The sequence below is a fragment of the Somniosus microcephalus genome, chromosome 24, assembly GCF_052327205.1.
Source record: "Somniosus microcephalus isolate GS21.2 chromosome 24, FLI_Smic_1.0, whole genome shotgun sequence".
Taxonomy (NCBI): Eukaryota; Metazoa; Chordata; class Chondrichthyes; order Squaliformes; family Somniosidae; genus Somniosus; species Somniosus microcephalus.
The window spans coordinates 58,690,913-58,715,917 of NC_141010.1; the positions used below are offsets into that span (position 1 = coordinate 58,690,913).

The 25,005-nt window shown below is 51.4% G+C and overlaps 1 protein-coding gene across 1 annotated transcript in view; it reads right to left on the reverse strand.

The window, feature by feature from the left end:
- The window catches only part of kcnh6a (potassium voltage-gated channel, subfamily H (eag-related), member 6a), a 400,900-nt gene that overhangs the window by 256,925 nt on the left and 118,970 nt on the right, over positions 1-25,005 (reverse strand). The window contains 1 exon segment of the mRNA XM_085966026.1: positions 10,666-10,824. Within this exon segment, the coding sequence (XP_085822152.1) occupies positions 10,666-10,824 (159 nt within the window).

The following is a 25,005-nucleotide window of genomic DNA, read 5'->3' on the forward strand; positions in this document are numbered from 1 at the left end:
TAGCTCAGTACCGCGTGTTCTCCACCATTGATTTAAAGTCTGCCTACCATCAACTCCCCATCAAAATAGAAGACCGACCTTATACGGCCTTCGAAGCTAATGGGCGCCTGTACCTATTCCTTCGGGTGCCCTTTGGAGTGACGAATGGGGTATCCGTCTTCCAACGGGAGATGGATCGTATGGTGGATGAATACACGTTGGAAGCAACATTCCCGTACCTGGACAATGTTACCATCTGTGGGCGTGACCAACGGGAGCATGATCAAAATCTCGCGAAGTTCCTAACCAAAGAGGTTAAACCTGACCTACAACGAAAACAAGTGTACCTTCAATACTACACGTTTGTGTATTCTTGGTTGCGTTGTGGAGAATGGGGTAATCGGGCCAGACCCTGAAAGATTACGCCCACTTAAGGAATTACCTTTACCTCACACTGTAAAAGCTTTAAAAAGGTGTCTGGGATTCTTCTCGTACTGTGCCCAGTGGGTGGCTAGCTACTCAGATAAAGTCCGACCTCTTATTAAGTCGACGTCTTTTCCGCTATCGGCGGAAGCTCAGGAGGCTTTCCTTAATATCAAATGGGACATTGAGAAGGCAGTGGTATGTGCCGTGGATGAGAAGATCCCTTTTCAAGTGGAAAGTGATGCATCTGATTTTACGTTGGCAGCAACTCTTAACCAAGCTGGTAGACCAGTAGCTTTCTTCTCTCGTACATTGCAAGGACCAGAAGTTCGACATTCTTCAGTGGAAAAGGAGGCACAGGCGATTATTGAAGCAGTCAGGTATTGGAGACATTATCTCGCTGGCCAATGTTTTACACTCATTACTGACAAGGGATCCGTGGCCTTTATGTTCAACACTAAGCAGAGAGGCAAGATCAAAAATGATAAGATTTTAAGATGGCGAATAGAACTGTCAACATATGACTATGATATTCAGTACAGGCCTGGAGTATTTAATGAGCCATCGGATGCTTTGTCATGAGGAGTATGTGCTAGTCTAGGTACAGATAAGCTTCAAAGTCTCCACGACACACTCTGCCACCCTGGGGTTACCAGAATGAACCACTTCATTAAGTCCCACAATCTACCCTACTCTATTGAGGAGGTCCGGACAATGACCAGAACCTGTCATGTTTGTGCTGAATGCAAACCCCGCTTCTATAAGCCGTCCGAGCCAGCTCATCTTATTAAAGCAACTCGACCATTTGAGCGTTTGAGTCTCGATTTTAAAGGTCCCCTTCCATCGAGCGACCGTAATGTCTATTTTCTTAATATTATAGACGAGTACTCTCGGTTCCCTTTTGTTATCCCCTGTCCGGATGTGACTAGTGCTGTTGTAATTAAATGCCTCTGCCAACTGTTTTCCTTGTTCGGCATGCCTAACTATATACATAGTGATAGGGGTTCTTCCTTTATGAGCGAAGAATTACGACAGTTTTTGCTATCGAAGGGGATTGCAACGAGTAGAACTACCAGCTATAACCCTCGTGGTAATGGGCAGGTCGAGAAAGAAAATGCGACAGTGTGGAAGGCTATCGTACTGTCTCTGAAGTCACGAGGCCTGCCGACCTCTCGCTGGCAGGATGTCCTGCCAGACGTGCTGCATTCCATAAGGTCTCTTTTGTGTACAGCGACGAATGCCACCCCTCATGAAAGGATGTTTAGTTTTCCAAGAAAAGCTACTAATGGAGTATCGTTACCCACATGGTTGACGACCACGGGCCCTGTGTTGTTGCGCAGACATGTGAGAGGCCACAAGACTGATCCACTGGTGGAGGAAGTACAACTCCTCCATGCTAATCCCCAGTATGCGTACATTCAATATCTGGATGGGCGAGAGGATACGGTCTCTATTAAAGATCTTGCACCTGCTGGAGCTCGAAAAGAGTTCGACTCTGAGAGTAGAGTTTTCAATCGTGGTATTGGACCTTCAGAGACACAAACCCTCAGTGTGGAAAATACTGATGATTCTGGGAATTCGAATGAACCGGAGTTAGTACTCCGGGAGGAGCCTCAGCAAGAGTTACGTCGTTCCCAGAGGATTATCAGACCTCCTGACAGACTGAATCTATAGCAGGGGGTGAATGTGATGAAATAACTGTGTTCTGATATTTGTACTTGTACTTGTAATGTCTGGAATGTTCCACCAGGGGGAACCACTAATGCTCCTCCCTGGCCCCGCCCCTCTTCTGGTATGTTCTACCAAGGGCTCGGTCGATGATGAACTCTGTTAACTCTGCCATGATTCTTACTTAATAAAAGCCCTCAGTCTTAAACTTTAACTTCACGGTTTCGGGCAGTTATTTGGCACATCACTCCCAGACTTTCCTGAGCCTGAATACTGTGACACTTTATGGTGTCAGCCATGGCACTGTGGGTCGCACTTTTGTTTCGGAGTCAAAAGCTTGTGGGTTCAAGTACCACTTGAGAAACCTAATCTCAAAACTAGGCAGAACTCCCCTGCTCTTCTTCAAAATAGTGCCATGAGATCTTTCACATCTACCTGAACGGCTGCCAGTTCAAGCCCCACTCCAGAGACTTGAGCACATGATCCAGGCTGGCTCTCCAGTGAAGTACTGAGGGAGTGCTGCACTGTTGGAGGTGCCATCTTGTTAGATGAGATGTTAAATCAAAGCTCCATCTGCCCTCTCAGCTCTCAGGTGGATGTGAAAGATCCCCTGGCACCATTTCGAAGAGCAGGGGAGTTCTCCCCAGTGTCTTGGACAATATTTACCCCTCAACCAACGTCACTAAAAAGTACTGCGTTGGCTGTAAAGTGCTTTAGGACGTCCTGAGGTTGTGAAAGGTGCTAAAGAAATGCAGTTAATTAATTAATCAATGTCTGCTTGTCTATCCTTCTTTGTCTTTCTGTCTTTCTTTCTTTCCCATCTTGACGTCCTGTTCAGAATACAAGATAAAGCGAGTCAGCGGATAGGTTATTCTCTGCTTCTCACCCGCACTTTCTCGCTCCCCTTCTCGTCAGTCAGCTTCCTCTGATCTTTCCTCTCTTGTTCCTTCTAAGTTCCAAGTCTCCTGTCCTGCACGCTCCTCCGCCCTCTCTCCTGCTCCCTCTCTCCTCCGCCCTCTCTCCTGCTCCCTCTCTCCTCCGCCCTCTCTCCTGCTCCCTCTCTCCTCCTCTCTCTCCTCCTCCTCCCTCTCCTCCTCCCTCTCCTCCTCCCTCTCTCCTCCTCCCTCTCTCCTCCTCTCTCTCTCCTCCTCCTCCTCCCTCTCCTCCTCCCTCTCCTCCTCCCTCTCTCCTCCTCCCTCTCTCCTCCTCCCTCTCTCCTCCTCATCCCTCTCTCCTCCTCCCTCACTCCTCCTCCCTCTCCTCCTCCTCCTTCTCTCCTCCTCCCTCTCTCCTCCTCACTCTCTCCTCCTCCCTCTCCCCTCCTCCCTCTCCCCTCCTCCCTCTCTCCTCCTCCCTCTCTCCTCCTCCCTCTCTCCTCCTCCGCTCTCCCTCCTCCTCCCTCTCTCCTCCGCTCTCCCTCCTCCTCCCTCTCCCCTCCTCCCTCTCTCCTCCTCTCTCTCCTCCTCCCTCCTCCTCCCTCTCTCCTCCGCTCTCCCTCCTCCTTCTCCCCTCCTCCCTCTCTCCTCCTCCCTCTCTCCTCCTCCCTCTCTCCTCCTCCCTCTCCCCTCCTCCTTCTCCCCTCCTCCTTCTCCCCTCCTCCCTCTCTCCTCCTCCCTCTCTCCTCCTCCCTCTCTCCTCCTCCCTCTCTCCTCCTCCCTCTCCCCTCCTCCCTCTCTCCTCCTCCCTCTCTCCTCCTCCCTCTCTCCTCCTCCCTCACACCTCCTCCCTCACTCCTCCTCCCTCTCTCCTCCTCCCTCACTCCTCCTCCCTCTCTCCTCCTCCCTCTCTCCTCCCTCTCTCCTCCTCCCTCTCTCCTCCTCCCTCACTCCTCCTCCCTCTCTCCTCCTCCCACTCTCCTCCTCCCTCTCTCCTCCTCCCACTCCCCTCCTCCCTCTCTCCTCCTCCCTCACTCCTCCTCCCTCACTCCTCCTCCCTCTCCTCCTCCCTCTCTCCTCCCTCTCTCCTCCTCCCTCTCTCCTCCTCCCTCACTCCTCCTCCCTCTCTCCTCCTCCCTCTCTCCTCCTCCCTCTCCCCTCCTCCCTCTCTCCTCCTCCCTCACTCCTCCTCCCTCTCTCCTCCTCCCTCTCTCCTCCTCCCTCTCCCCTCCTCCCTCTCCCCTCCTCCCTCTCTCCTCCTCCCACTCCCCTCCTCCCTCTCTCCTCCTCCCACTCTCCTCCTCCCTCTCTCCTCCTCCCTCTCTCCTCCTCCCACTCTCCTCCTCCCTCTCCCCTCCTCCCTCTCTCCTCTTCCCTCTCTCCTCCTCCCTCTCTCCTCCTCCCTCTCTCCTCCTCCCTCACTCCTCCTCCCACTCTCCTCCTCCCTCTCCCCTCCTCCCTCTCTCCTCCTCCCACTCTCCTCCTCCCTCTCCCCTCCTCCCTCTCTCCTCCTCCCTCACTCCTCCTCCCACTCTCCTCCTCCCTCTCCCCTCCTTCCTCTCTCCTCCTCCCTCTCCCCTCCTCCCTCTCTCCTCCTCCCTCTCCCCTCCTCCCTCTCCCCTCCTCCCTCTCCCCTCCTCCCTCTCCCCTCCTCCCTCTCCCCTCCTCCCTCTCTCCTCCTCCCTCACTCCTCCTCCCTCACTCCTCCTCCCTCTCTCCTCCTCCCTCACTCCCCCTCCCTCTCTCCTCCTCCCTCACTCCTCCTCCCTCTCTCCTCCTCCCTCTCTCCTCCTCCGACTCTCCTCCTCCCTCTCTCCTCCTCCCACTCTCCTCCTCCCTCTCCCCTCCTCCCTCTCTCCTCTTCCCTCTCTCCTCCTCCCTCTCTCCTCCTCCCTCTCTCCTCCTCCCACTCTCCTCCTCCCTCTCTCCTCCTCCCACTCTCCTCCTCCCTCTCCCCTCCTCCCTCTCTCCTCTTCCCTCTCTCCTCCTCCCTCACTCCTCCTCCCTCTCTCCTCCTCCCTCTCTCCTCCTCCCACTCTCCTCCTCCCTCTCCCCTCCTCCCTCTCTCCTCCTCCCTCTCCCCTCCTCCCTCTCCCCTCCTCCCTCTCCCCTCCTCCCTCTCTCCTCCTCCCTCTCCCCTCCTCCCTCTCTCCTCCTCCCTCTCCCCTCCTCCCTCTCTCCTCCTCCCACTCTCCTCCTCCCTCTCTCCTCCTCCCTCTCCCCTCCTCCCTCTCCCCTCCTCCCTCTCTCCTCCTCCCTCTCTCCTCCTCCCTCTCCCCTCCTCCCTCTCCCCTCCTCCCTCTCTCCTCCTCCCTCTCTCCTCCTCCCTCTCTCCTCCTCCCTCTCCCCTCCTCCCTCTCCCCTCCTCCCTCTCTCCTCCTCCCTCTCTCCTCCTCCCACTCTCCTCCTCCCTCTCCCCTCCTCCCTCTCTCCTCCGCCCTGCACCCTCACTGCGTTGAAGAAAGTTCTATGATTTTTTAAATAATTGTAATTCTTTAAAAAATTGGTTCATCTCAGTCAAGTCCCCTGTGGAGAACTTCCTTTGGTTGCCCTGGCGATGTGGCCGCCCTCTGCCCTCTGGTGAGCACCCAGTGTTGCAGCGTGCTAAACCTCCATTCTGTGCAGGCCACAAGTCCCGTGGGACTTCAGGAAATGGGTTGAGGTTTGGAGCGAGGGTCCACGTTGGTTCGAAGTTGGCACAGAAGATCACGTGCCTCACTCTGTGAGTTAGACGCTCCCCTGGCTCAGGCACTGTCCTGCTGATTATTGGTGTGAGGATGGACATCTAAGCCAGGTATCCTCAGAAAGGTTTAAAACTCTCTGAAGTACTGGATGAAGTATAAAGGCCATGAGTCAGGAAGTTATGAGGAGAGACTTGAGAGACTGGGACTATTTCCACTGGAGTAGTGGAGGCCAAGGGGAGATTTAATAGAGGGTTTTTCAGATTTTGAATGGTTTCTATAGAGTGAATAGAGAAAGGCTATTTCCTCTAGTTGGGGAGTCAGTGTCAAGGGATCGTCAAACTACAATTATCAATAAGCGAGTGAGGAGAGAGGTTAGGAGAGATTTCTTTACTCAGAGGGCTGTTGGGAGCACGGATGCTTTGCCACAGGGAGTGGTGAAGGCCGAGACCATCGCATCCGTTAAAGGAAAATTGGATGAATATTTGAAGCAGGGAAAGGAACATAAGAACATAAGAAACAGGAGCAGGAATCAGCCATTCGGCCCCTCGAGCCTGCTCCGCCATTCAATAAGATCATGGCTGATCTGATCTTGGCCTTAACTCCACTTTCCTGCCCACTCCCCATAACCCTTGACCCCCCTGTTTTTCAAAAATCTTCAATATTTCACTGACTCAGCCTCCACAGCTCTCTGGGGAAGAGAATTCCAAAGATTTACGACCCTCTGAGAGAAGAAATTCCTCCTCATCTCCGTTTAAAATGGGCGACCCCTTATTCTGAAACTGTGCCCCGAGTTCTAGATTCCCCCACGAGGGGAAACATCCTCTCAGCATCCACCCTCAGTATCTTATATGTTTCAATAAGATCCCCTCTCATTCTTCTAAACTCCAATGAGTATAGGCCCAACCTGCTCAACCATTTCCTCATAAGACAACCCTTTCATCTCAGGAATCAACCTAGTGAACCTTCGCTGAACTGCCTCCAATGCAAGTATATCCCTCCCTAAATAAGGTGACCAAAACTGTACGCAGTACTCCAGGTGTGACCTCTGGCGATGATGTCATCGTCGTGCGCAGTGCCCCGCTCGCACCCCGGCTGCAAACTTGGTTGGCGCCCCCGACCTACCGCCGGACGCTGTGTCCGACAGGGTCAGGGTGGCGTGTTTGTGGCCGGGGCGGCGATAATTAAAGGACAGATACCGGGCGGCCAGTTTTTTTTGGACCACCTGCCAGCACCTGTCCCCGCTCGCCTCCTCCTGCGGGGTGCCGGCCACGATCGGTCAGCAGGGCACTTCTGTCGAGTGCCGGGCTCTTTTGCCAGCATCCCGCTCCCCGGTGGTCCAGCAGGGCCCCGGTGCACGCTGTGCTGGGCCCCTCCCCTTTAATCAGGGGAGGGAGGCCTGTAGTACCGCGGCGCTATGTGCCGACACGCGTGGCGCTGTTGCTGGTAGTGCCGCGATATTCAGTGGGAGCACCCCAAGAGGGAGAGGGAGCGCTTCCAGTAGCGTCCCACCTCCTACTTGGGGCACTACCATTGAATTTCACGCCCCGAAGGGGGCATGACCGAATTTTTCACCCTATGATTCCACAGCAGTGACCTGTGTGGCTTTCGATTGTACAATAACTGTTGCCGAGCAGGCTGTCAAGTACTCAGCACACTTTACAAATGAACATTGAAGGATAAATTCAGCGGCATTGCCTTCGAGTTTGGGACACCGGGCCGGTGAATTTAACTTAAAAGTCAAGTTTTCGATCACCTTCCTGAAAACAATGTTCTCTGTGCAGCTGTGGGGACTCCATCCCATGTACACTGGGTGAATAGGTCAATAGGTTGTGGTCCCGTGTGGCAGATCTTTAACGGTGTCCAACTGACCCGACTGACCGACACGGAGATCTGCTCAGCTTCACTGCCCTGCAGCAGGGGTCTGCGACCCTGATGAAGACCATCCCACCCCCACCAACCCCATCTGGGCAAATGATGGCCGACTGTGTCAGTTGTGAGGAGGATGCAAGGAGGCTTCAAGGGGATATAGTGAGTGGGCAAGAACATGACAATGGAATATAATGTGGAGAAATGTGAAGTTATCCATGTTGGTAGGAAAAATAGAAAAGCAGAGTGTTTTTTAAATGGTGAGAGATTGGGAAATGTTGGTGTTCAGAGGGACCTGGGTGTCCTTGTACACGAATCACTGAAAGTTAACATGCAGGTACAGCAAGCAATTAGGAAAGCAAATGGTGTGTTGGCCTTTATTACAAAAGGATTTGAATATAAGAGTAAAGACATCTTACTGCAATTATATAGGGCTTTGGTGAGACCACACCTGGAGTATTTTGTACAGTTTTGGTCTACTTACCTAAGGAAGGATATATTTGCCATAGAGGGAGTGCAACGAAGGTTCACCAGACTGGTTCCTGGGATGGGGGGGATTGTCCTATGAGGAGAGATTGAGTAGACTAGGCCTATATTCTCTAGAGTTTAGAAGAATGAGAGGTGATCTCATTGAAACATACAAAATTCTTAAAGGGCTTGACAGGGTAGATGCAGGGAGGATGTTTCCCCTGGCTGGGGAGTCTAGAACCAGGGGTCACAGTCTCAGAATAAGGGGTCGGCCATTTAGGACTGAGATGAGGAGAAATTTCTTCACTCAGAGGGTGGTGAATCTTTGGAATTCTCTACCCCAGAGGGCTGTGGAGGCTCAGTCGTTGAGTATATTGAAGACAGAGATCAATAGATTTTTGAATATTAAGGGAATCAAGGGATATGGGGATAGTGCAGGAAAGTGGAGATGAGGTAGAAGATCAGCCATGATCTTATTGAATGGCGGAGCAGTCTCGAGGGGCCGAATGGCCGACTCCTGCTCCTATTTCTTATGACCAACTCCAGTACAACAGGCCCAAGGTGGCAAACTCGGCGTGTCAGCACATCGCAGCTGCAGAAAGTTTAAAACTAGGCCCTAGGTTTTTGGGGTGGTTGCCCAGCAACCTCGATAATTAAAAACAAAATCAGAGGCCCAAAATCAGCGGCCTCTCAATTTGGGCCATTCTGAGCCACCCAGGTATTGAAGAGCTAGGACATGAGGCAGAGGGATTGACTCGGTGTCACTATTTACCCAGTTTCTATTGCACTGTTCGAAGAAGATAAGGGAGTTCCCTGAAGTCCAGACCAACATTCCTCGGTCAGTCAACAACGCCAAAAATAGATCAGCCTGGTCAGTCATCTCGTGGTTCTTGGTGGGATCTTGCTGTGTGCAAATCAGCTGCTGTGCTTGTCTACATAGCAAGACATCAAAGTAATTGACCTCAAGTGAAATACTTTGGTACATTAAGAGCTGTGAAGAGGGCAATATATAATTTAAGTATTCCTCTCTGTCCACTTACCAGGGCTCAACAATTCATGGAGAAAACTGTCCAGGTTTAGGCACAAATGCAGAGTAACCACAGGTCAGGTGCTGTGGGAACCTCAGACACCACACTGGACAAAGAGGGGTGCACTTCTAAGATTGGGACAGTGTAGAGGGAGCTTTACTTTGTATCTAACCCCGTGCTGTACATGTCCTGGGTGTGTTTGATGGGACAGTGTAGAGGGAGCTTTACTCTGTATCTAACCCGTGCTGTACCTGTCCTGGGAGTGTTTGATGGGACAGTGTAGAGGGAGCTTTACTCTGTATCTAACCCATGCTGTACCTGCCCTGGGAGTGTATGATGGGACAGTGTAGAGGAAGCTTTACTCTGTATCTAACCCGTGCTGTACCTGCCCTGGGAGTGTTTGATGAGAGAATGTAGAGGGATCTTTACTCTGTATATAACCCGTGCTGTACCTGCCCTGGGAGTGTATGATGGGACAGTGTAGAGGGAGCTTTACTCTGTATCTAACCAGTGCTGTACCTGCCCTGGGAGTGTTTGATGGGACAGTGTAGAGGGAGCTTTACTCTGTATCTAACCCGTGCTGTACCTGCCCTGGGAGTGTTTGATGGGACAGTGTAGAGGGAGCTTTTATCTGTATCTAACCCATGCTGTACCTGCCCTGGGAGTGTTTGATGGGACAGTGTAGAGGGAGCTTTACTCTGTATCTAACCCGTGCTGTACCTGCCCTGGGAGTGTTTGTTGGGACAGCGTAGAGGGAGCTTTACTCTGTATCTAACCTGTGTTGTTCCTGCCCTGGGAGTGTTTGATGGGGACAGTGTAGAGGGAGCTTTACTCTGTATCTAACCCGTGCTGTACCTGCCCTGGGAGTGTTTGATGGGACAGTGTAGAGGGAGCTTTACTCTGTATCTAACCCATGCTGTACCTGCCCTGGGAGTGTTTGATGGGACAGTGTAGAGGGAGCTTAACTCTGTATCTAACCCGTGCTGTACCTGCCCTGGGAGTGTTTGATGGGACAGTGTAGAGGGAGCTTTACTCTGTATCTAACCCGTGCTGTACCTGCCCTGGGAGTGTTTGATGGGACAGTGTAGAGGGAGCTTTACTCTGTATCTAACCCATGCTGTACCTGCCCCGGGAGTGTTTGTTGGGACAGTGTAGAGGGAGCTTTACTCTGTATCTAACCTGTGTTGTTCCTGCCCTGGGAGTGTTTGATGGGGACAGTGTAGAGGGAGCTTTACTCTGTATCTAACCCGTGCTGTACCTGCCCTGGGAGTGTTTGATGGGACTGTGGAGATGCGGCACTCTACAGAGCACCAAACCTGTTCCACCCATTGTGCCTTAGTCCAGCCGGTCTCTGACACAGCATGGCACTGACGTACTGACAGACAGCAGCTCTGAGCCTGTGGAAATGACATTGTCCCAGACCTGGATAGCTCCTGAATTCACCACACTTCCTACTTGCCTGTGCGCAAGGTAGGGCCTTCAACATTATAATAACTAATAGATGTTCAAAGAAGACTATTTTTTAAAGCCCCTGTGATTTTCCTCCTGGGTTACTCGCAGCAGTATCCTGGAGATTAATCTTTCATTCGTGGAGCTGCCCGGCCAATCCTGGAGGGTTGGCCACCTGAGTGCTTGGCTAAAAAGCTACCACTTGTGCCCTGGTGTGGTACCTACTGGAGCTGAACCAGTCTTGGGGCAGCCTGTGATTACTGTCCCCTCTCCCCGACTTGTGTGACGTGCCCTTCAGCTCCTCGAAGTTCATGATGAACATGGCGACGGCCCCCTCCTCATTCTTGACCGGGACTACGTCCACCAGGCACGACAAGCAGGAGCCTGAAAAAGAGAGCAACACCCAGTCACAGTCCGTGCTGCCGTGGCACCTCCAGTCTCGGAGTCGGCCCTCCCCCACCCTTGTCCACATTCAGACTGCGCCCACGGGCTCGACTCGCCGCTCTCAGACAGGCGCCCGCCCAACCCCGTACTCCTGCGCTTGCTGCCCCCTCCACTGTCCGCACTTCACTTCAGTATTTGCTGCCCTTCGGTGCGGCGATGCCACACATGACCGCGCCGCCAGGGGCGCATAGTCTAGGGCTGGGAGGGGCAGGATGTATCTGATACTCATAGGGATTCCATCCCTCCCGATCCGAGGCCTCGAGTCCCGTGTTGTGATCGAACCTTGTAGGGACGCTCGCTTGTCCCGGTCTCAGATTCAGTTGTCGTTCTCGATAGATTTGGCAACACAGAATGCGGTAGTTCTACCACTTCTTACAAGACTCAAGATGGTGCTCGAACTCTACCCATTCACGTACATAGAATAACACGGCATAGAAGGAGGCCATTCGGTCCAACGGACCTGTGCCAGCTCTTTGAAAGGGCGGTTGAATTAGTTCCACTCCCCTGCTCTTTCCCCGTGTTTCCAGCCACTACCTCGAGGTACAGCACAACGGGCCCCAGTCGCCTCCCAGTGACTCACACAATTGGCCACTCCTCACATGTGACGCAACACAGCGAATGTTACAGGCTATTCCGCTACGAGGGCATCATGGCCAAGTGCAGTCTTGGCATCACCAGATGCGGCACCCGGATATTGATCACCCGGATATTGATCACCGGGATAGTGATCACTGGGGGGCGGGGAAGGGGGCTTTGTCAAAATACAACATAACAACTTGTATTTATATACCGTCTTTAACAAGTAAAACATCCCAAGGTGCTTCACAGGGGCGTAATCAGACAGAATTTGACACCGAGCCACCTAAGGCGATATTAGGGCAGATGACCAAAACCTTAGTTAAAGAGGTAGGTTCTAAGGAGCGACTTAAAGGAGGAAAGTGAGGTAGCGAGGCGGAGAGGTTTAGGCAGAGAATTCCAGAGCTTGGGGCCCAGGCAGCTGAAGGCACGGCCACCAATGGTGGAGCGATTACAATCAGGGATGCGCAAGAGGCCAGAATTGGAGGAGCGCAGATAACTCGGAGGGTTGTAGGGCTGGAGGAGGTTACAGGGATAGCGAGGGGCAAGGCCATAGAGGAATTTGAACACAAAGATAATTTGAAAATTGAGGCATTGGTGGACTGGGAGTCAACGGAAGTGAGCGAGCACAGGGGTAATGGGTGAACGGGACTTTTACGAGTTAGGACACGGGCAGCAGAGTTTTGGATGACAGAGGTCCATAAATTCCGTTCCCTACGGGTGTGTACGCGCTGGGTACTCGCTCGTAGGGCCAACGGGAGTGCCGGTTTTACGCATGCACTGCGCATGCGCTGGAAACCGGAACTTCCGTTCTTCAAAGAAAGGTCTTCACAGGACAAACGCCTGCGCCGGAGAGGCAGCGCGGGCGGCTGCAGCTTCCGTTTTTTTCATACTGTGTTGCAGTCCGGGTAAGTCTGAAACAGCTGTGCCTGGAAAGGCCGGCGCAAGGCCTGCTTTTAACAAGGTAAGAGGTGAAGAAAGTAAAAGAAAAAAAATTTCCACTGATTTATCATTTTAAAATACTTTAAAGGAAGGTAAGTTTATTTTTAGCCCCGTTAAAAAGTTAATTTTTACAAAAATTTACATTTTTGTTTAAAATAGTTAATTTATGTCATTTATAGTCATTTTAAAAATGTGATAAAAAAAAGAATTATTTGAAGTTTTACTATGTTTTGGGTCTTCCTGTCAAATCTGTGAATGGAGATTCCCTGCTCTGATTGGCTCCCCACGGCCCACGTGATCCCAGGGACGCTGCGAACCGCCTGCGCCCCTGGGAGACACGTGCCCTGCACACCGGCAGTTTGAGGAGGCACATCAACAGAATTCTGCACCTCCCGGGAGCCCTCCGGTCCAGGCGCAGATTTTTCAGGATCGCAGCCCCCCGCCCGTGGGGAGGGCTGCAAAAGGAATTTCTGGGTCTCTAGAAAGTTTATGGAAGATGGGTGATACACAGCACAAGTTGGTATGCTTGGGAGGGGGGGGGGATTTTCTGCCAAGTGTTCTCCTCCCTTCACTCCCCGCTTCCTCCGATACACATTCTCAAGCTCATTAAACCAATCCCCGGGTGTTGGATACTGCACGAGCTACAGTAACCTCGGCTGTGACCGCCTTGTCTGAGGTGGTTGTATCAGTGGCTGTGCAAGGCTGCAGTGATTTCAGATTCCCCACTGAGGGTCGCCCTGACTCCACGGCTGAGGATTATCCTGGGAATCTCAGCGATGAATCAACCATTAGCTATTCTCCCGAGGCACTGCTCGTGGACAAAATCAAAATAAAATTGGTTTCTCTCTCCTTGTATCCCTTTCGCTGCTTGTCTCCCATATTCAAATTCCAGTTCTGATGAAAGGTCTTCGACCTGAAACGTTAACTCTGTTTCTCTCTCCACCGATGTTGCCTGGCCTGCTGAGTATTTCCAGCATTTTCTGTTGTTATTTCAAATTCTTTCTGTTTTCCTCACTCTGTCTTTCTGTTTATCTATCACTCTTTCTGCCTCCTCTCTCTCTCGATCTCTCACTTAGTTCATTTACAGAGAGAGAGCAAAGCCCTGGGAGGGGAATGGCTAGATATGGAATATAGAATTATCAATAAATGAAAGAGACAGAGCGAGGCACTGAGTTGGACCCAGACAGAGAGATAGACCGAGAAAAAGAGACAAGGAAAGAGACACAGAGAGGCATAGGCACAGATAGATAGATGATAGATAGATAGAGGGAGAGAGACAGAAAGGGAAGGAGGGACAGAGAGGGAGAGAAAGGAAAAGATAGACTGAGAAAGTTAGAGAGGCAGAAAGACAGAGGCAGAAAGTGATAGAGAGAGTCCGAGAAAAAGTGAAAGAAGAGATTAAAAGAGGAAGAGAAACATACAGAAAGCCAAAGACAGAGAAAAGGTAAATAGAAAGATGAGAGGGAGGCAGAGGGCAGGACAGAGTGCGCACGAGGCAGGGAGGCATACACAGATAAAGACACAGAGGTGATTTGAACTTTCACCGATAGTTATACACCCTGTCCGACTGAAAGGAAAATCAGGCGGGTGTAATATGTATCCGATCCGCTCCCAGAATATAGACAAATATCCGGAGCGGAAACTAAGTGTGACTGAAAATAACCCAACAGGCGAACCTCTCTCCCCTCTGTGCCTGGGGCAGAGCAATTGACCATGGACACCCTGGTATGTCCCCTCTCCCACTGCTGTTGAACATTGACCCCCTGGTATGACCTCTCTACACTGCTGTTGACCACTGACCCCCTGGTAAGGCCTCTCTCCCACTGCTGTTGACCATTGACCTCGCCCTGGTATGGCCCCTCTCCCACTGCTGTTGACCATTGACCTCGCCCTGGTATGGCCCCTCTCCCACTGCTGTTGACCATTGACCCCTGGTATGGCCCCCCTCCCCCTGTTTTTGACCATTGACTGCTTGGTATGGCCCCTCTCCCACTGCTGTTGACCGTTGACCCCCTGGTATGACCTCTCTCCCACTGCTGTTGACCATTGACCCCCTGGTATGGCCCCTCTCCCACTGCTGTTGACCCTTGACCCCTGGTATGGCCCCTCTCCCACTGCTGTTGACCCTTGACCCCTGGTATGGCCCCTCTCCCACTGCTGTTGACCATTGACCCCCTGGTATGGCCCCTCTCCCACTACTGTTGACCATTGACTGCCTGGTATGACCCCTCTCCAACTGTTGTTGTCCATTGACCGCCTGGTATGGCCCCTCTCCCACTGCTATTGACCATTGACCCCTGGTATGGCCCCTCTCCAACTGGTGTTGACCATTGCCCCCCGGTATGGCCCCTCTCCAACTGCTGCTGACCATTGACCCCATGGTATGGCCCCTCTCCCACTGCTGTTGACCATTGAGCCCCTGGTATGGCCCCTCCTCAACTGTTGTTGACCATTGACCCCCTGTTATGGCCGCACTCCCACTGCTGTTGAGCATTGACCCCCTGGTATGGCCACTCTACAACTGGTGTTGACCATTGACCCTCTGGAATGGCCTTTACATCTGCTGTTGACCATTGACCCCCTGGTATGGCCCCACTCACACTGTTGTTGAACATTTACCCCACGCTATGGCCCCTCTCCAACTGGTGTTGACCCTTGACCCCTGGTATGGCCCCTCTCCCACTGCTGTTGACCCTTGACCCCTGGTATGGCCCCTCTCCCACTGCTGTTGACCCTTGACCCCTGGTATGGCCCCTCTACCACTGCTGTTGACCCTTGACCCCTGGTATGGCCCCTCTCCCACTGCTGTTGACCATTGACCCCCTGGTATGGCCCCTCTCCCACTACTGTTGACCATTGACTGCCTGGTATGACCCCTCTCCAACTGTTGTTGTCCATTGACCGCCTGGTATGGCCCCTCTCCCACTGCTATTGACCATTGACCCCTGGTATGGCCCCTCTCCAACTGGTGTTGACCATTGCCCCCCGGTATGGCCCCTCTCCAACTGCTGCTGACCATTGACCCCATGGTATGGCCCCTCTCCCACTGCTGTTGACCATTGACTCCCTGGTATGGCCCCTCTCCCACTGCTGTTGACCATTGACCCCCGTGGTATGGCCCCTCTCCCACTGCTGTTGACCACTGACCCCCTGGTATGGCCCCTCCTCAACTGTTGTTGACCATTGACCCCCGTTATGGCCGCACTCCCACTGCTGTTGAGCATTGACCCCCTGGTATGGCCGCTCTACAACTGGTGTTGACCATTGACCCTCTGGAATGGCCTTTACATCTGCTGTTGACCATTGACCCCCTGGTATGGCCCCACTCACACTGTTGTTGAACATTTACCCCACGCTATGGCCCCTCTCCAACTGGTGTTGAAAACTGACCCCCCTGGTATGGCCCCTCTCCAACTGCTGTGGACCATTGACCCCATGGTATGGCCCCTCTCCATTGCTGTTGACCATTGACCCCCTGGTATGGCCCCTCTCCCACTGCTGTTGACCATTGACCTCCCTGGTATGGCCTCTCTCCAGCTGTTGTCGACCATTGACCCCCTGGTATGGCCCCTCTACCACTGCTTTTCACCATTGACCCCCTGCTATTTCCCCTCACCAACTGCAGTTGACCATTGAACCCCTGGTATAGCCCCCTCCAACAGTTGTTGACTATTGACCCCCTGGTAAGGTTCCTCTCCCACTGCTGTTGACCATTGACCTCCCTGGTATGGCCTCTCTCCAGCTGTTGTCGACCATTGACCCACTGGAATGGCCGCACTCCCACTGCTGTTGACCATTGACCCCCTGGCAAGGCCCCTCACCAACTGTTGTTGACCATTGAACCCCCCTGCCATGGTATGGCCCCTCTCCAACTGCTGTGGACCATTGACCTCATGGTATGGCCCCTCTCCACTGCTGTTGACCATTGACCCCTGGAATGGCCCCTCTCCAACTGTTGTCAACCATTGACCCCCTGGTATGGCCCCTCTCCCACTGCTGTTGACCATTGACCTCCCTGGTATGGCCTCTCTCCAGCTGTTGTCGACCATTGACCCACTGGAATGGCCGCACTCCCACTGCTGTTGACCATTGACCCCCTGGCAAGGCCCCTCACCAACTGTTGTTGACCATTGAACCCCCCTGCCATGGTATGGCCCCTCTCCAACTGCTGTGGACCATTGACCTCATGGTATGGCCCCTCTCCACTGCTGTTGACCATTGACCCCTGGAATGGCCCCTCTCCAACTGTTGTTGATGACTGACCCCCCTAGTATGGCTCCTCTACCACTGCTGTTGGCCATTGACCCCCTGGTATGGCCCCTCTACCACTGCTTTTGGCTACTGACCCCCTGGTATTGCCCCTCACCAACTGCTGTTGACCACTGACCCACTTATATGGCCCCTCTCCAACTGTTGTTGACCATTGACCCACTGGTATGGCCTCTCTACCACTGCTGTTGACCATTGACCCTTTGGTATGGCCACTCTACCACTGCTTTTCACTATTGACCCCCTGCTATTTCCCCTCACCAACTGCAGTTGACCATTGAACCCCTGGTATAGCCCCCTCCAACAGTTGTTGACCATTGACCCCCTGGTACGGCCCCGCTCCAACTATTATTCACCATTGACCCCCTGGTATGGCCCCTCTACCACTGCTTTTCACCTTTGACCCCCTGGTATGGCCCCGCTCCAACTGCTGTTGATCATTGACCCCCTGGGATAGCCCCTCTGCCACTGCTTTTGACCACTGACCCCCCTGGGATGGCCCCTCGCCCCTCTTCCACTGCTCTTGAAGTACTGAACAGATGAGTATGATAGACACTCAGCAAAGGGCTGACTTTCTGGGCTGTGCTGGCCGAGCATGTCATCGAACCGAGGACAGCAGGCCCACGAACCCCCGAAACCAGGCTCCCCGGTAACTAGAACTCAGGAACCTGAGGTGAGAGTGCTAGCACCGAGCCACGGCTGACACTTAAAGATTGGCTATATACCCGGTAAATACTGGGACCCATATAGAAGCTGTTACTGATGGAGGGGTTGTGAGCCTCGGTCTGTTAAAGGCATCCGCCGGCGTGGTCTCAGCTGCCTCATCAATCTACGACTCATGAGATCACCTGATTTCTCTGTGAGCACGTTCAAGCTTCCTTATATACCTCACATATAAACTGTCCTCGCCCACAGGTGCTGTTCTCAAGGAATACAGTTCCACAGGCCCTGGCAGCACTCCCATACTTCAAATGGCCATTCTTTTATATGCGACTCCGGGCAGGTGCTGGATAGTCCACTATAGAATCATAGAATGGTTACAGCACAGAAGGAGGCCATTCGGCCCGTTGAGCCCGTGCCGGCTCTCAGCTAGTCCAACTCCCCTGCCCTTTCCCCGTAGCCCTGCAAGTTTTTTTCATTCAGGTACTTATCCAATTCCCTCTTGAAAGCCATGATTGAATCTGCCTCCACCACCCGCTCAGGCAGTGCATTCCAGATCCTAACCACTCGCTGCATAAAAAAGATTTTCCTCATGTCGCCTTTGGTTCTTCTGACAATCACCTTAAATCTGTGTCCTCTGGTTCTCGACCCTTCTGCAATGGGAACAGTTTCTCTCTATCTACTCTGTCTAGATCCCTTCTCTGTTCTAAGCTTCTCCAGTCTATCCACGTATTGAAGTCCCTCATCCCTGGAACCATTCTTGAAAATCTTTTCTGCACCCTCTCTAAGGCCTTCACATCCTTCCTAAAGTGCGGTGCCCAGAATTGGACACAATACTCCAGTTGAGGCCGAACCAGTGTTTTATAAAGGTTCATCATAACTTCCTTGCTTTTGTACTCCATGCCTCTATTTATGAAGCCCAGGATCCCGCACGCTTTTTTAACCGCTTTCTCAACCTGCCCTGCCACCTTCAACGATTTGTGCACATATACCCCCAGGTCTCTCCGTTCATGCCCCCCCTTTAGAATTGTACCCTTTAGTTTATATTTCCTCTCCTCGTTCTTCCTACCAAAATGTATCACTTCGCACTTTTCATAGAGTCATAGAGTCATACAGCACAGAAAGAGGCCCTTCGGCCCATCGTGTCTGCGCCGTCCATCAAGCCCTGTCTATTCTAATCCCATTTTCCAGCATTTGGTCCATAGCCTTGTATGCAATGGCATTTCAAGTGCTCATCCAAATGCTTCTTGAATGTTGTGAGGGTTCCTGCCTCTACCACCCTTTCAGGCAGTGAGTTCCAGACTCCAACCACCCTCTGGGTGAAAAAGTTCCTCCTCAAATCCCCTCTAAACCTCCTGCCCCTTACCTTGAATCTATGCCCCCTTGTTATTGACCCCCCTGCTAAAGGGAAAAGTTCCTTTCTATCTACCCTATCTATGCCCCTCATCATTTTGTACACCTCAATCAGGTCCCCCCTCAGCCTTCTTTGCTCCAAGGAAAACAACCCCAGCCTGTTTAGTCTTTCTTCATAGCTGAGGCGCTCCATCCCAGGTAACATCCTGGTGAATCTTCTCTGCACCCTCTCCAAAGCAATCACATCCTTCCTATAGTGAGGCGACCAGGACTGCACACAGTACTCCAGCTGTGGCCTTACCAGCGTTTTATACAGCTCCATCATAACCTCCCTGCTCTTATATTCTATGCCTCGGCTAATGAAGGCAAGTATCCCATATGCCTTTTTAACCACCTTATCTACCTGTTCCGCTGCCTTCAGGGATCTATGTACATGTACACCAAGGTCCCTCTGACCCTCTGTACTTCCTAGGGTCCTACCACTCATTGTGTATTCCCTTGCCTTATTTGTCCGTCCAAAATGCATCACCTCGCACTTTTCAGGGTTAAATTCCATTTGCCACTTTTCCGCCCATTCCACCAGCCTGTCTATGTCCTCTTGAAGTCGATCACTATCTTCCCCACTGTTCACTATACTTCCAAGTTTTGTGTCATCTGAAAATTTTGAAATTGTGCCCTGTACACCCAAGTCCAAATGATTAATATATATCACCACTGTGTACCTTCCTCCAGTCCGAAAAACAACCGTTCACCACTACTCTCTGTTTCCTGTCGCTTGGCCAATTCCGTATCCATGCTGCCACTGTCCCTTTTATTCCATGGGCTTCAACTTTGCTGGCAAGCCAATTATGTGGCACTTTATCAAACGCCTTTTGTACACCACATCAACCGCATCGCCCTCATCAACCCTCTCTGTTACCTCATCAAAAATCTCAATCAAGTTAGTTAAACACGAAATAACAACAGAAAACGCTGGAAAAACTCAGCAGGCCAGGCAGCATCTGTGGAGAGAGAAACAGAGTTAACGTTTCAGGTCGAAGACCCTTCATCAGAACTGGAAAAAAACAGGAAATGGAACAGATTTTAAAGCAAGTTTAGGGGCTGGGAAATGGGGGAGGGGATGAAAGAACAAAGGGGAAGGTCTGTGATAGGATGGAAGGCAGGAGAATTAAAGAGACATTAAGAGATATTCAAGGCGAGAGGAGATGGTAATGGGACAGGTTAAGACACAAAGGATGGCTCTAGATGAAGTGTGAATTGCGCTGGCAGAATGGAAGACAGCTGCCATGTGGGAGAGAAGAAAAAAGCACAAACAAAAAGTGTGGATAAAAAATATATATGTGATAGGGGCCGAGGTTATGATCTGAAACTGTTGAACTCTATGTTGAGTCCAGAGGGCTGTAAAGTGCCTCAGCGAAAGATGAGGTGCTGTTCCTCGAGCTTACGCTGAGCTTCCGTGGAACAGTCCAAAGATGTGCAGGTTAGGTTGATTGGCTATGATAAATTGACCCTTAGTGTTAGGGGGATTAAATACGTGGGGTTACGGGGATCGGGTGGGATATGTGTCGGTGCAGGCTCGATGGGCCGAAATGGCCTCTATCTGCACTGTGGGGTTTCTGTGATTCTGTGAATGCAAGAGGCCGAGGATGGTGAGGTCTGAGTGGGAATGGAGTGGTGAATTAAAGTGACAGGTGACCGGAAGCTCGGGGTCGCCCTTACGGAGTGAACGGAGGAGTTCCGCAAAGTGGTCACCCAATCTGTGTTTGGTCTCCCCAATGTAGAGGAGACCACATCGTGAGACACGATTTGCCTTTAACAAATCCATGCTGGTTTTCCTTAATTACTCCACACTTGTCCAAATGACTGTTAATTTTGTCCCGGATTATCGTTTCTAACAGCTTCCCCACTACCGAGGTTAAACTGACTGGCCTGTAGTTGCTGGGTTTATCCTTACACCCATTTTTGAACAAAGGTGTAACATTTACAATTCTCCAGTCCTCTGGCACCACCCCCACATCCAAGGAGGATTGGAAGATTATGGCCAGTACCTCCGCAATTTCCACCTTTACTTTCCTCAGCATCCTAGGATGCATCCCATCCGGTCCTGGTGACTTATCTACTTTAAGTACAGCCAGCCTTTCTAGTACCTCCTCTTTATCAATTTTTATCCCATCCAGTATCTCAACTAGCTGCTCTTTCACTATGACAGGGAGCATCACAGCCTAGAGCCACCCTGTCCTCACACATCCACACATGTGCGATTTCAAGTCCCACTCCAGAGACTTGAGTCACAGAATCTAAGCTGACCCTTCAGTGCAGCACTGAGGGAGTGTTGCACTGTCGGAGGTGCCATCTTTCAGGTGAGACATTAAACCACTCTCTCAGGTGGATGTAAAAGATGCCATGGGACTATTCAAAGAAAAGTAGTGGCATTCTCCCGGCCAACATTCATCCATAAAATAGATGATCTGGTCATGTATTTTTTTGCTGTATGTGGGAGCTTGCTGTGTGCAAAAGTGGCTGCCACGTTTCCTGTATTGCAACAGTGACTGCACTTCAAAAGTACTTCATTGGCTGGAAAGCATTTTGGGACATCCTGAGGCCGTGAAAGACGCTGCAGAAGTACTTTTCCTTTCCTCTTTGCCCCAAGCATCCTGCCCTGGGAGTTCTGGCAGGGCGGGGTGGGGCGGTCTCTGAATGGCCAGTACTGGGCCTGCCCCTTTAATGAGTGCAAGGACAGAGTGAAGTGGCCTAATACACTTGTCTTGGTTGCTGAAGTCACTCCTCACATTTCGCCTGGATGTTGACTACTCGAATGCAGATGGTGTAAGATCAGCCATGATCTAATTGAATGGCAGAACAGGCTCGAGGGGCTGAACGGCCTCCACAAATCACAGAATCACAGAATCCCCACAGTGCAGATAGAGGCCATTTCGGCCCATCGAGCCTGCACCGACACATATCCCACCCTATCCCCGTAACCCCACGTATTTAATCCCCTAACACTAAGGGTCAATTTATCATAGCCAAATCAACCTAACCCGCACATCTTTGGACTGTGGGAGGAAACCGGAGCACCCGGAGGAAACCCACGCAGACACAGGGAGAATGTGCAAACTCCACACAGACAGTCGCCCGAAGCCAGATTTGAACCCGGGTCCCTGGCACTGTGAGGCAACAGTGCTAACCACTATGCCACCGTGCGTGGCCACAATGTGTGGGATCAAACCCCAGTTCCTACGTGGTAACAGACACATCACCAACATGAGTGTGTAAGCAAACTGAAAACAGCTTTGAAAGTTGCAGAACATAGCTGGGTAACCCACTCACAAATTATGGGGTTTTCTCAGTGTAATTCTTTAAATGTCACCAAACCCAGGTCCTGACAACTCTGCAACTGCAGTGCTCGGGGATTCAACTGAAGAGAGTTGTTCACTTCACAGCAGGAACAACCTCCTTAGCTCAAACACCAGCGACAACTAATCAGGAAGAAAATAAATCTTCACGCAAGAAAACTGTCGGCTTGTTCCAGAAAGTTCCAATGAGGAAAATGAAAATTCTTTTAAAACCCGAGTTGTTACAATTTACTTGTTCAAAGTGAATTCTTCAGGACAAACAATAAATAAAACCCACCTTTAATTGTAACTCTCAGAAACCATCCACTCATCTGAAAACATGTTTGCCCCACGTTTGTGATAAACAGCGGGACGAGGTTCCGTCTGACTGATTCCGTCTAAGTGTCTTCAGTCCCACCAGCTGTGCTGATTGGTCGATATGGACCACTTCCAATCCCAGTGAAAGAAAACAGATTTTTCTTGCAAAACACTGAGAAACTCACACAGGAATTAAAATGCTGATGGTTTACATATGTTTACCAGGCGCCCAACCCATGCTGTACCTGCCCTGGGAGTGTTTGATGGGAGAGTGTAGAGGGAGCTTTACTCTGTATCTAACCCGTGCAGTACCTGCCCTGGGGAGTGTTTGATGGGACAGTGTAGAGGGAGCTTTACTCTGTATCTAACCCGTGCAGTACCTGCCCTGGGAGTGTTTGATGGGACAGTGTAGAGGGAGCTTTACTCTGTATCTAACCCGTGCAGTACCTGCCCTGGGGAGTGTTTGATGGGACAGTGTAGAGGGAGCTTTACTCTGTACCTAACCCGTACTGTACCTGCCCTGGGAGTGTTTGATGGGACAGTGTGGAGGGAGCTTTACTCTGCATCTAACCTGTGCTGTACCTGCCCTGGGAGTGTTTGATGGGACAGTGTAGAGGGAGCTTTACTCTGTATCTAACCCGTGCTGTACCTGCCCTGGGAGTGTTTGATGTGGCAGTGTAGAGGGAGCTTTACTCTGTATCTATCCCGTGCTGTACCTACCCTGGGAGTGTTTGATGGGACAGTGTGGAGGGAGCTTTACTCTGTACCTAACCCGTACTGTACCTGCCCTGGGAGTGTTTGATGGGACAGTGTGGAGGGAGCTTTACTCTGTATCTAACCCGTGCTGTACCTGCCCTGGGAGTGTTTGATGGGACAGTGTAGAGGGAGCTTTACTCTGTATCTAACCCCGTGCTGTACCTGTCCTGGGAGTGTTTGATGGGACAGTGTAGAGGGAGCTTTACTCTGTATCTAACCCATGCTGTACCTGCCCTGGGAGTGTTTGATGAGACAGTGTAGAGGGAGCTTTACTCTGTACCTAACCCATGCTGTACCTGCCCTGTAATTGTTTGCTGGGACAGTGCAGAGGGAGCTTTAATCTGTATCTAACCTGTGATGTACCTGCCCTGGGAGGGTTGATGGGACAGTGTAGAGGGAGCTTTAATCTGTATCTAACCCGTGCTGTACCTGCCCTGGGAGTGTTTGATGGGACAGTATAGAAGGAGCTTTAATCTGTATCTAACCTGTGCTGTACCTGCCCTGGGAGTGTTTGATGGGACAGTGTAGAGGGAACTTTACTCTGTATCTAACCCCTGCTGTACCTGCCCTGGGAGTGTTTGATGGGACAGTGTAGAGGGAGCTTTACTCTGTATCTAACCCGTGCTGTACCTGCCCTGGGAGTGTTTGATGGGACAGTGTAGAGGGAGATTTACTCTGTATCTAACCCGTGCTGTACCTGCCCTGGGAGTGTTTGATGGGATAGTGTAGAGGGAGCTTTAATCTGTATCTAAGCTGTGTTGTACCTGCCCTGGGAGTGTTTGATGGGACAGTGTAGAGGGAGCTTTACTCTGTATCTAACCCCTGCTGTACCTGCCCTGGGAGTGTTTGATGGGACAGTGTAGAGGGAGCTTTACTCTGTATCTAACCCGTGCTGTACCTGCCCTGGGAGTGTTTGATGGGACAGTGTAGAGGGAGATTTACTCTGTATCTAACCCGTGCTGTACCTGCCCTGGGAGTGTTTGATGGGATAGTGTAGAGGGAGCTTTAATCTGTATCTAAGCTGTGTTGTACCTGCCCTAGGAGTGTTTGATGGGACAGTGTAGAGGGAGCTTTACTCTGTATCTAACCCCTGCTGTACCTGCCCTAGGAGTGTTTGATGGGACAGTGTAGAGGGAGCTTTACTCTGTATCTAACCTGTGTTGTACCTGCGGTCCAATCTTCCAACCCGTTTTACTGGACAGATGCCTATTCCTGTCTGCACCTTGCCGGCTCTATGTAAATGAGGCCTGAGGCCCAATATTGGGTGCACCTCAGGCCTCAGCATTCAGGCAGAGGGACTGATCCCTCCGCCCTCCGTGCCCCCATTCGAATATTTAGACCACTGCGTTTGAACCAACTCAGATTGACATTACCCATCAGATTTGGCCAAATATTATCTGAGAGACAGAGGTGGCCACACAAACTGGACATTGTCCAGTGAAGTGAGCAATCAGTAAAGCTCCCTCCACATTGTCACATCAATGTGGTTCAGCCGCAATCTCAGAACGGAGTCCCAGCTGCTACAGTGTGCCATTTTCCCAAATCCCCCTTTCCACCATCCTGTGATCTGTCTGAATGGGATTGCCAAATGCAGGGCGGGTTTGTGCTATATGGCCATGGCCATTAGGCACTGGACAGAGGCTGACCAATCTCATTTCACATAGGACCTGAAGGGCTGGACACAAACTTCCATTTAGAAAAGAACACCTAACTCACCGAGCTCAGCGCTGTGACACAAAAACATTTCGCGGCTCTGCCTAATTCGGATTAGTCGCGAGATTTTATTATTAGTGTTTGTGATGTGAATCACGCAATGCCCTTTAAAAACTTCAAGTGAGCAGTGAGTCATGATCTCAGCAGGTAGCTCATTCCAAACTTTAAATTAAATTACTGGAGCATAAAATCAGGTTGA